At 34.2% G+C, this 12,601-nt stretch overlaps 1 protein-coding gene across 1 annotated transcript in view; it reads right to left on the bottom strand.

Annotated features, from left to right (window-relative positions):
• loco (regulator of G protein signaling family member locomotion defects) overlaps nt 1-12,601 on the bottom strand; it is a 52,426-nt gene that overhangs the window by 12,256 nt on the left and 27,569 nt on the right. Inside the window, exon 2 of the mRNA XM_081979879.1 lies at nt 11,317-11,442. Within this exon, the coding sequence (XP_081836005.1) occupies nt 11,317-11,442 (126 nt within the window). The remainder of the gene's footprint in view (nt 1-11,316; nt 11,443-12,601) is intronic.

Below are 12,601 nucleotides of genomic sequence, written 5' to 3'. Positions count from 1 at the left end.
CGGTGGTGAACTGTTTACTCGACAGGCAGGTAAATCCCCCATCAAATACTCTAACGGTTTTGGGTTCGCCTTAAAGCACACCACGCAATTGCGAACAATATTTTTGCAAACACCTCGTCCCGATATCGGCCAAAAACGCTCTCTGATTGAGCAAAGAAGCGTCTGGACACCGCAATGTAATAGTCGTTCATGTTCTTGCGTTATTATTAATTTAGTTAACCGATGTTTACTAGGGAGAATTATCGGGTGTTTTTTGTCAAACGATTGACTCGCGTTCCTTAATCTTCCTCCTACCCGAATTAAGCCATCATCAATGAATGGATATAAGGTTAACAATTTACTTTTTTTATTAATGGGTTTATTTCGAGAAAGAAGGTCGTATTCGAGTGAAAAACATTGTTTTTGAACGGCAATAATTAAACATTTTAAAGCTTTGTCAATTTCTAAAGGTAAAAGTGCTCCTAATTGTCTCTGATTTTCTTTAATATTTTTAGTAAACCTTAAAACGTACGCAAGGATTCTTACAATTTTCGGTAGAGACGAAAATCTATTTGTTAACTCTGTTATAACATCGTTTTCTTTTGTTAATAACGTGCAAGTCAGGGAATTGCACTGTTCTGGTATAATTTCTGGCAAAACTTCCGTTGGTAAATTCCATTCAGAAAAATTGAGCTTGAGCCATTTGGGTCCAAACCACCACAACTTACTCTGACTTAAATCTGTTGCTAAAGCACCTCTTGACAATAAGTCAGCGGGATTGTCGCCTGAATTCACATGTCCCCAGTCATTGGCGTTGGACAACGTTTGTATCTCACTTACCCTGTTTGCTACGAAAGTTTTCCATCTGGTTGGGGTACCTCTGATCCACGCTAGTACAATTGTTGAATCCGTCCAAAGGTACTGCTTACTGGGCTTTATTTCCAACGACTCGGCTACCTTTTTTACTAAATTACTCAACAGAACAGCTCCGCATAACTCTAGCCGTGGTATATTTATTTGTTTCAACGGAGCTACCCTAGACTTTCCACATAATAAATTTGCAACCCACTCCATCGAGGGCAACTGGCAACGAAGATACACGCAAGCTCCATAAGCTTTGTTTGACGCGTCGCAAAATCCATGTATCTCAAAAGCAACATACCCATTTATCATGGCATGTCTTGGGATCCTAATGCTACCAATATTGTCCAGATCTCGATGAAACTCACTCCAGGACTCCAGTACTTGCTGTGGTATTTGCTCATCCCAACCTACCTTGTGTTTCCATAAATCTTGAATGACTATCTTTGCCCTGATTATCAGAGGACCTAAAAGCCCTAAAGGATCAAATATCTGACAAATTATTGATAATATTGCTCTTTTACTAAGACACTCAACATTTAACATATTAGGAACATTGATTTTATAACAGATTAAATCATTGTTGGAATCCCAGTATATTCCAAGAGTTTTATTTTGTTCTCCTTGGCCAATGTGTATCATGCTGACATCTAAACTTTCATCCAGCTCAAACCTTTTCAAGATGTCATCATCATTACATAACCATTTCCGTAGCGAAAACCCGGCTGATCTGAGAACTGAAGTTACGCTTTTTTGGAGTTCTAATATTTCTTCTTGACTGTTCGATCCTGTAAGCAGATCATCCATATAAAAATCCCTTTTTATTATTTTACTAGTATATGGATGCTCGCTTTCTACTTCTTCAGCCAAGTAAAATAAACATTTTACTGCTAGATAAGGCGATGAAGCATTGCCGTAAGTCACGGTATTCAGAGCATAAATCTTAAGTTCATCGGTTTCTGAAAAACGCCAAAATATCCTTTGATATTTTCGCTCATCTGTATCCACCAGTATTTGCCGATACATTTTTGAAATGTCGGCTGTCATGACATATAAATGAGTTCGAAATCTAGTCAATATAGAAAAAATATCTTGTTGTAAGGTCGGCCCTACATACTGGACATCATTGAGGGATAATCCTGTGTCAGTTTTGCAAGAAGAATCGAAGACTACCCTGCACTTAGTAGTTAGACTAGTCGTTTTCAAGACCGCATGATGTGGTAGGAAAAAACCTTCACTACTTTCTTCATCACATTCTGACATATGTTTAAGTTCGCAATATTCTCTCATAAAATCGTTATACTCTACTCTAAGTTCTGAGTTTTTAATTAATTTTCGTTCAAGCAGCTCAAATCTTCGCTTGGCAATTTCTTGGGAACTCCCTAACATTTTTAGATTGGGCTTAAACGGTATTTTAACAACAAACCTTCCTGACTCATCTCTTTTGACAGTCTTTGTAAAATAATCTTCACAAATTTTCTCACTCTCAGATAATATTTTAGTCTTACTTAATTCTTCCAATTCCCAAAACTTAACAATAATATTATCTGTTAGTGCGTCTGAATTTATCACCAAATTGCAATAATTAACTTGTGAAATTTGTGAACTGCCAGACATTCCTACTTCTCCTGCAATCACCCAACCAAATAATGTATTTTTTAATACAGGCAAATGTTTTCCTAATGTCTCGTAGCCAGGAATTAAAATTCTCCAAACAATATCAGAACCCAACAGTAAATCTATGTCACTTACCTCGTTAAATGTAGGATCTGCCAATTTCATCCAAGTTGGAATTTTAATTATCTGTTTATTAAAACTGACAGTTGGTAATTTGCATATTATATTAGGTAAAACAAGACATTTTATTTTTTGCTGAAAATCACCATTACACGATTGAATAGTTAAACTTGCTAATTTATTTACATTTGTAACTGTTTGACCAATGCCTTTTACTATATGCTCAATTGGAGTCGATATTAATCCTAAACTGTCGCATAACCTTTCAGATAAAAAATTTGATTGTGAACCCCCGTCCAGTAAAGCGCGTGCCTTTATTATTTTACCATTATCTCCCATTAGTAAAACCATCGCAGTCGATAACAAAACTTGGGACGGTCCGCCCAATCGCGCAACGTCGCATTGCGATTCGATTATATTTCGATCGGCCCCGGTCCCAACGCGTGCAATGGCGGCGGTCGAATTCTCGGGTGATTCTATAACGTTTTCTTGAGCGCCAGCGGTTGGCACATTTGGTTGATTGTTAGGAATTTCTCGGTCAAAATGTAAAACTGTGTTGTGTGCCTTATGACATTTGAAACATTTTCTCATTTTGCATTTCCAAAATGGATGTGTGTCTCTAAGGCAAATAGAGCACAATTTTAATCTCTTTACTTCGGAAATGCGCCCAGCTACCGACAAACCCAAAAATTTACTGCAATTAAATACACTATGTTCTTCATGACAGAAGTAACATTTCATTTTTTCAATAGCCGAAAACCCGTAGCCTCGAGTTTTCTTGCTAACTTGACTTTCACCTGAGGGTTTATTAAGTTTGCAGCTTTCCAACTTTTCCAGAATATCGCATTTTTGTTTTAAAAATGTATTTATATCATTCATCGTTGGTAAGTCGCCTGTAATTTTAAAACTTTCCCAATCGCGTCTAGTAACTGCATCAAATTTATTACACATAATGTATATAATTAAACGATCCCAAGATTCAGTTTCTTCTCCTAATGCTTTAAGAGCCCGCAAATGTTTTGTGTATGTGTCAAATAAATTTCTTAACTCAACGTGTGACTCTTTAACAATCTTAGGATGTTCAAAAATATCTCGAATGTGACTGTGAATAATCATATTTTTGTTTTCAAAACGATCTGACAAACTTTGCCAGGCAACAGCATAATTATCAGAGGATACTTGCAACGACTTAATACTTTGAGCAGCCTCCTTCACTAAAGAAGCTCTAAGGTAATAAAACTTCTGTATATTTGTGAGTGTTTCATTATCATGAACCAGTGCTGTAAAAATGTCCTTAAACTCTAACCAATGATTGTAATCACCATCAAAGGTTGGTATTGATATTGGAGGTAATTTTACCATAGAGCGAACCTGATCGTTAGACGTTGAACCAACCACTGATTCAGCATGAACCGCACTCAACCGATCCACTGCAATTAAACTCTCAAAGCGAACCTTTAAAATAGCCTTAACCTCGCCAATCAACTCAAAATATATATTTTCAAACAAAGTTCTTTCATTTTCGCCTGCGTCGGAATCATCTAGCAACTCTATATCTGACTGTAGTGTTTCAAACTCTTCGAAAAGAGGTTCTGTTTTTTCCAACCTAACTTGTAACTGATTGTATACACTATCAGGAACATTAATTTTTCCTATAACATTTTCCTGTAAATAAGTTCTCAAACGAGTTAGCTTGGATTTTACAGCACCCCTTTTGGCTTTCAATTCCGTAATGTTAGCCATTTATGACACAGTCGAAGGTATATTTTACAAAATAATAAATAAACTCTACTTGCCGTCTGACCCGTGGCGCAAATTTCTTGAAATTGCGTTTTCCTTCAAGTGGCGTCAAGTGCACGACTGCACCGCGTTAATAACTTCGTCGATGTGGCCTTTAGTTTCACTAATATGGGCACTGTTTTTGGTTTATTCTTCTCCAAACTTCACCAAAATCCGGTCGATGGACCAATGTTAACGTTGATAATAATGGACTGTATTTATTTCTTTGATTTACACTTTATTTCAACTGAAATATACGGAGCAAAGGGGAGGCTCGTGTCCACCTTATAAGACTTGTAGATGCTCTCTCGGTCCGCGGTGTTGCCACTTCTCTCGCACCTCAACAATGTATATAAAGTGATAATTAAAACTATATACATATAGTGCACGTTTCTTGGTATAGAAACAAAAATTATGAGTTCAATTAACGTGTGTTTACGTATGACTGCACTATAAAAGTATATCAATAAAAGTTGGCACACTCAATAAGTTTGCGTCAATAATACCATTAGGAATTTCAGCTTCTGAGAAACACCGAAATAATTGACTTATTTTCATACAAAGTCGTGTGTTCACTTTCCCAGTATGTGATTATGGTTTTGATCAATTTCATCCACTAGAACTAGTAGAGGTCAAATGACACTTCAATAACGCTCTGATAATTAAAGTTTCTTATAAGTAAACAAAAAAATTATTAAAATATATTTCCGTTCCGGAAAATAATTCTATTAAATAGAATAAATAAATAAAAATTAAATTATTTTTTTATTAATTGTTTATTGGTGCCCATTCCTAGCTTCAAAAGTCAAAGTGATTACGTCATTTGTAGTGTGTCGCTTCTAACACGTGTGTCAGTGACGTCACTACAAGATCAAATAAGGCTTCTAACTACTAATATAACAAGTTAATAAAACTCAGCACCATTCAAGTTTATGTTGATAAAAGAAATATTCAAAGGTAGGGGAAATTCTGAAATAATTATTTTCTTAAATGTTTTGCTTTCCGACACTCTGTAAGTTAAAAAGTACACTCAGAAGGAGGGAATTACCAAATTTACGATATAACCATTATCATCTTATTAGTTTTTATTATTATTATGTTTGTTTTAAGAAATTTAATAATCCTAACTAATTTTATTTAACTTTGCCGATTTAAAAATTTTTTGCTCAACAATCAGTTGAATGAACAGTTGATTAAACTCAAACTAAACCAATAATCTAAAACTATACTAAACAAAAACAACATAAATTACATTGAAATTCATTTCCGTCGATTGACGATGAGATATAAAAGTGTATAAATATAAACTCACAGCTCTAATGAAGTTTTGCTTGTAAATTTGAATGAGTTATTCATTAACTAAGCAATTTAAAATAGTAGGTACATCCATACATCAAAATTTCTGATGTATATAATAGCAAAGAAAAATATACAAAAGTATTGAGTTATAGCGTAGTAAATAAGCCCATTTTTTCTACTCCTACAAGACTTACCGGAGTATTAGCTATTTTCTTAACAGTTCAGAGAACGGATAAGTAGACAACGAATATGGAATGACAGTTTAATCCTAAGTGTGAGATATGAAATAGACCAATTAGAACTAATCCTGACCGGGAAAAAAAAATTAAAAAAAAAACCACTTGGGACAGAAAAATTACTGTTTTAAACACATTATTGGAATCCTCATTAAATTTCCTATCCAACAGTGTGAAAAAACATTACAAAATTTGGTACAGTCAGGGAGAAAAGCGGTGTCAAAGTTTGACCTGCCAGAAACACAGTCTGAAAGAACAGTCACAGACAAAATCACTTGTAAAACCCACTTGGAATGAGAAAATTACTGTTTTAAGCACATTTTTGGAATCCTCATTAAATTTCCTATCCAACAGTGTGAAAAACATTACAAAATTTGGTACAGTCAGGGAGAAAAGCGATGTGACAGTTTGACCTGCCAGAATCACAGTTTGAAAGAAAAGTCATAGACAACATCACTTGTAAAACCCACTTGGAATGAGAAAATTACTGTTTTAAGCACATTTTTGGAATCCTCATTAAATTTCCTATCCAACAGTGTGAAAAAACATTACAAAATTTGGTACAGTCAGGGAGAAAAGCGGTGTCAAAGTTTGACCTGCCAGAAACACAGTCTGAAAGAACAGTCACAGAGAAAATCACTTGTAAAACCCACTTGGAATGAGAAAATTACTGTTTTAAGCACATTTTTGGAATCCTCATTAAATTTCCTAACCAACAGTGTGAAAAAACATTACAAAATCACTTGTAAAACCCACTTGGAATCAGAAAATTACTGTTTGAAGCACATTTTTGGAATCCTCATTAAATTTCCTATCCAACAGTGTGAAAAAACATTACAAAATTTGGTACAGTCAGGGAGAAAAGCGGTGTAAAAGTTTGACCTGCCAAAAACACAGTCTGAAAGAACAGTCACAGAGAAAATCACTTGTAAAACCCACTTGGAATGAGAAAATTACTGTTTTAAGCACATTTTTGGAATCCTCATTAAATTTCCTAACCAACAGTGTGAAAAAACATTACAAAATCACTTGTAAAACCCACTTGGAATCAGAAAATTACTGTTTGAAGCACATTTTTGGAATCCTCATTAAATTTCCTATCCAACAGTGTGAAAAACCATTACAAAATTTGGTACAGTCAGGGAGAAAAGCGGTGTAAAAGTTTGACCTGCCAAAAACACAGTCTGAAAGAACAGTCACAGACAAAATCACTTGTAAAACCCACTTGGAATGAGAAAATTACTGTTTTAAGCACATTTTTGGAATCCTCATTAAATTTCCTATCCAACAGTGTGAAAAACATTACAAAATTTGGTACAGTCAGGGAGAAAAGCGGTGTGACAGTTTGACCTGCCAGAAACACAGTCTGAAAGAACAGTCACAGAGAAAATCACTTGTAAAACCCACTTGGAATGAGAAAATTACTGTTTTAAGCACATTTTTGGAATCCTCATTAAATTTCCTATCCAACAGTGTGAAAAACATTACAAAATTTGGTACAGTCAGGGAGAAAAGCGGTGTGACAGTTTGACCTGCCAGAAACACAGTCTGAAAGAACAGTCACAGACAAAATCACTTGTAAAACCCACTTGGAATGAGAAAATTACTGTTTTAAGCACATTTTTGGAATCCTCATTAAATTTCCTATCCAACAGTGTGAAAAAACATTACAAAATTTGGTACAGTCAGGGAGAAAAGCGGTGTCAAAGTTTGACCTGCCAGAAACACAGTCTTAAAAAACAGTCACAGAAAAAATCACTTCACTTTTTTCTTGGAAAGTTTTAACCGACTGAAAAACAAAAAAATAACCAGATTGCAGACAAAATAGAAATTACCGGTATTACTCATTGAAAGCTAAGATTATCTAAGTTATACATTTTGAAACTAGGCAGTAATTAATATACACATCTGGTACAAACTAGGTTTACATTGTAACAAACCGTGAAACGCAGAACGAAGCTACTGAAATGACGGTTGCATGTTGCCCTAGATCTAGATTTACCGTTCTCGGCTTCTGCAAATGGCATTTTGCAATACAATGTTGAAAACAGGAGTTTTTGACCTCTGGCGGAAATTTTGCTAATTTATCAATAGAAAAATAATTAAAAAAAAACTTAAAATAATTGAAATATTTTCAATACTAATCGTGCTGTAAGTGCATGTAAAATTACCGAAAAAAGGAAATAACCATAAAATGCATGAAAGCTGTTTCACAATAAGTCTGAATGCAAGATTTTCTAAAATTTTACATGCACGAAACGTATTTTGTGGACTATATCCCGAATAAAAATATACTATTACTTCTAAAATATGTATAACCTTTTTTAGTTTTAATTGTCAGATTTGATTAGATGTGCAGCTAATTTGTTTACAGTAGCTATGATTTGAACAATATGATCACCAGAAGAATGCAATTTTCACTTAGGAGTGCAATAATTGTCGCTGTAATCAAGTGAAAATTGCATTGTAGTTTCAATGATGAGGGATACAGTCTCTGAAATCAACTGAAATGGGACAACCTATTCAATTTATCGTATTGCCTTGATTTCTTTTGAAGAAATTCGTGAATTTTCTTTTTTAAATTAGATTTCATTAGTATTTCTGTAACAAAGGATTTAAGAAAATATAAGGGAAGTTTCAAGTTTTTCAAAATACCACTGCTCGATCGTTCGTTTCAGAAAAACCGAGCACAGGTTTGCAAAAACCGCATTGCTCTACCTTTGCTAGTTTTAGAGATATTCCATCGTAAAACCATCCAATTTTGGGCACATCCATTAGCCATTAGTCAGAAAGTTTCAACGTCACGTGAACATTCAACCAATAAGAATCGACATTTCTGTGACTTTTGACTTTAAGTGTAAGACAACTTTTCCTGGATGCTAGTTCTTGAAAGCAGGGAACAGGATTCTCAAGGGAAGTGCAGTGATAATGGCAGGTCCCTGTCACATTCTCCATACGTTTCTCTTGAAAACTCCCTTCCCTTGTTTTAAGAATAGATACCCGAGGTCTGACGTTGGCGAGGTCTGATCTTTGAAATTTGTGACGTCACCTCAATGTAGTTTGATCTTCTGTATACATCAAAATTTCACGAATAAACACTTTTCTGAAATTCTTCCTATACAAGTTTTGAACGAATACTTTGAAAACCGTTTTAATGGGAAAAGGATCTACGCGCTGTAAATACAGTGTTAATTGTTATACACCTTGCCGGAAATTCGGCTCACGCAGGTGGAAACGTTCTGTTTCGCTTCTATTTAGTGATTTAGAAATTTCCTGATTCTTGTACTGCTCACTTAAAAAATATTATACAGAGTGTATCAAAGATTGTCTATTTTGAGGGAAAAGTTTCTGTTAACATTGAGATGTAACAAGGAAGGCAATATATAATATGACTGAAAATGAATGTGAATATAATATGACGTAAAAATGAATCAAACCCTAGCAGCATCAGAAAAAATGAGTAGAAGAATGTGTTGAAATGATTGAGCTGGATTATTATTGACTAACCCTTAAAAACCCAACATATTATAAAGAAGAATTAAATTATATCAAGGTCAGAAAGAAGAGCGGAAGAATGTGTTAAAAATAGCTAATTCTCCAGAAATTAAGAAGATTGATTTTGAGTCCAAACGTCAAATATTATAAAGAAGAGCAAAATGTTTTTTTTTTCAAAAAAGTATGTGTAAAGTTCTCTTATACTACATTAACGACAATGACCAACTTAGTCCGTTGCATTTATCCAGTTAATGTGAAAAACCGATAAGATAATAAAAATTCTTTTAATAATTTACCCATTATAGAATAAAAGTTGTGTGTATTTTATGATACGATACGACATAATTACTGTTCAGTTACCAAGACTAATAGTTATGACATTCACTGGACCAGGTTTACACATTAATGCGTCGTAACTATAAATAAATAGAAGCAAAAAACACAATACCATTTTTATAACCATCCTATCTATAGTATGACCATGGTGTAAACATGGTAATCTACCTTAGAATGGTTTTTTGAAAAAGATGGTTTTCGTGGAATTTAATTGTGATTGATTAGTGAGATTTTGATTGAAGTGTTATTACTGATAACTTTAAAACATATAATAGTTATTTAGATTACTAGTGTGGTATGAGCATTTTTACAGTCACACGAGTGTTAATTGACATATCACACGGGTCATGTACAACACTTTATCTACGATCTATACGAAAATTAGTCAGTGAGTTACGTAATGAGAGTAATCAATTATTATCGCACTAGTGTCGTAAAACCGCTGATTACATAACGCAAAATGAGCTATATAATGAATCATTACCATGCTAGGAATAGATAATAGTATATTATTCAACGAGCATGTAATGATAGCTATTACCTACATTAAGTCAGAAACCAAATGCGATAAATGCTAAAAATGCACTGATAAAGGTATAAAATGCCTTTGGTACTGTTTTTTCTGAATTTTAAAAGCGTTTTGTGGATTTACAGCTTTATGGAGACGTCTTTTACGGTTGTCATATTTAAAAGTGGACTAAAATCAAGTCAGAAACACACAACCAAATGTGATGAATGCCATAAAAGCACTGATGAAGGTATAAAATGCATTCAACCAAAGTCAAAGTGATTTCGTTCCTTTTCAAATATGTTTGCGGTTTTGTACCTCCATAGGACTGAATTTGACGGTTTTCAGGTTTCGAACAGAACTGTAACTGATGAACAAACGTCACAACTGTCAAAATTCCACTCCTAAAGCTATAAATTACGTTTGGTAGGTTAGGTTAGGTTAGGTTAGGATTTTACTGGTTTAGGAGTTTACTGGATTTTAACAGGTTTGGTTTTACAGCGATAGGATTTTAACGGTTGTCATATTTAAAAATAGATAAATTATGTTTTCAGATCAGCAAATCCATGTTGAGTAAACGTAATAATAGCATTCGAAGTGGATACTTAAAGGATTTGCAAAGTTCGTATAAGAAAGTAAGAATTAAAACAAAACATAAAAAAAATTTGTGAATTTTAGTGACATCAGGCAAGTAAGTAGGTAAACTGAACAATAAATGATAAACAAATTTTCAAAAGATTTGGTTTTTTCGGATATCTCCGATAGTAATAGAAATTTTTGAAATCTGGAAAACTCCAAACTGCTTAATTATGCTATCTTATCTTATACCATTTGGGAGATTCCCCCATTACTGTCTTCTACACCAATTTGTGGCACCCTGTATATGCATTATACTATCAAAAATTGTCAGTGACGTCGCAGGGTGAGAGGGGAAAGGGGGGACAAAATACAGTGGCGTGTTCATTAGAAACTTTCATGGAAAGAAATCTTTGAGTGATATTTTTGGTCGATTTCAGCAAAAACAATCACTAACACTATTCTTGTTAATAAGACATAGATAAACTGGTTTAATTTAAATTAACTTACAGCAAAAGCATGAAGACCGACAGGATCGTCCAGCAGCTTCTCGAAAGATGTCGCCCAGGAAGCGGGCCCTTCGGCGTTGCCGGATTTGCCGCCGCCCCCGACGCCGCCTCCGCCATTTTGATCGCACTGAAACACCAAATAACAGTCCGTTAGCACCAGCATTGTTGCCGCGACTGATTACCGTACTCGCTAGACATTTAAAACCATCAACAAACCCATGCTACGTCATTACCCACTGGCCGTACGTTGTTAATAACAAAACAATCGTTTAAGTGTTATGTTTTACAGAGGCAAATTTTACTAGAAAAGCTTGCAGGTTGTACTAATTTGTACTTTTACTGATAAAACCAAAATTATTAAAAAACCTGCATAAAAAGTAAACTGAAACAGAATGGAGACAGTACTGTGCTACAGTACAGTTCAATGTAAATATCATTAAAAATAGCATATTAGATACATTAAGTTCAGTTAATTATTCTACAAGTTTAATATTTAAATTTTAGTGGAAATGAGACAATTTTCACTGTTCTAAGATCAAACAAAAAACAAAATTGACTTCAAAAACCATTCTTAAACCAATTTTCAAAATTTTAAACATTAACTATACAGTTACTTAATTTTATTAATATTTATTTTCAATTTTTCTCTTATGTTTTGTTGTTTTATAGCTTTGTGGTACTGATTTTGTCTGCCACGTCGATGACAGACTAACAGGCAGTCAAACGTCACAACTCTCAATATTTCACTCCTGGAACTATAAAACTCAAAAAAACATTATTTTTTATTTAGGTTAGGTTTGTCATTTTTAAGTTTTATAGAATGGATTTTGACAGTTGCCACATGGCTGGCATATCAGATCAACCAGGCATCTGACGCAGGCAAACGTCAGAAATGTCAATATTCCTCTCAAGCCGCTGTAAAATGCATTTACTTCACTTTATATTAACTCTCAATTTTCCACCTATGTTTTGGTTGTTTTAGAGCTTTATGAAACCGATTTTGACAGTAGCCACGTCGATAGAAGACCAAAAACATCTGAAACAGGCAACCAAACGTCACTATTTCACTCGTGAAGCTATAAAACATTCATATAACAATTACCCTCATTTAAATTTGGTTTGTCGTTTTTAAGTTTTATAGATTTTGACAGACAGACCAACAAGACATCTGAAACCGGCAGTCAAACGTCAGAGCTGTCAATATTCCACTCATAGAGCTCTAACAAATTCAATATGTTACATTTAAACTAATTACAATCTTTTAAGTATTTTTTGTAGTTTTATAG

This window comes from Ips typographus, linkage group LG5, assembly GCF_016097725.1.
Source record: "Ips typographus isolate SLU linkage group LG5, UJ_Ityp_2.0, whole genome shotgun sequence".
In the NCBI taxonomy this organism is placed as follows: domain Eukaryota; kingdom Metazoa; phylum Arthropoda; class Insecta; order Coleoptera; family Curculionidae; genus Ips; species Ips typographus.
Note: the sequence above shows the minus strand (reverse complement) of the source record. Positions and strands in the feature narration are given on the sequence as shown.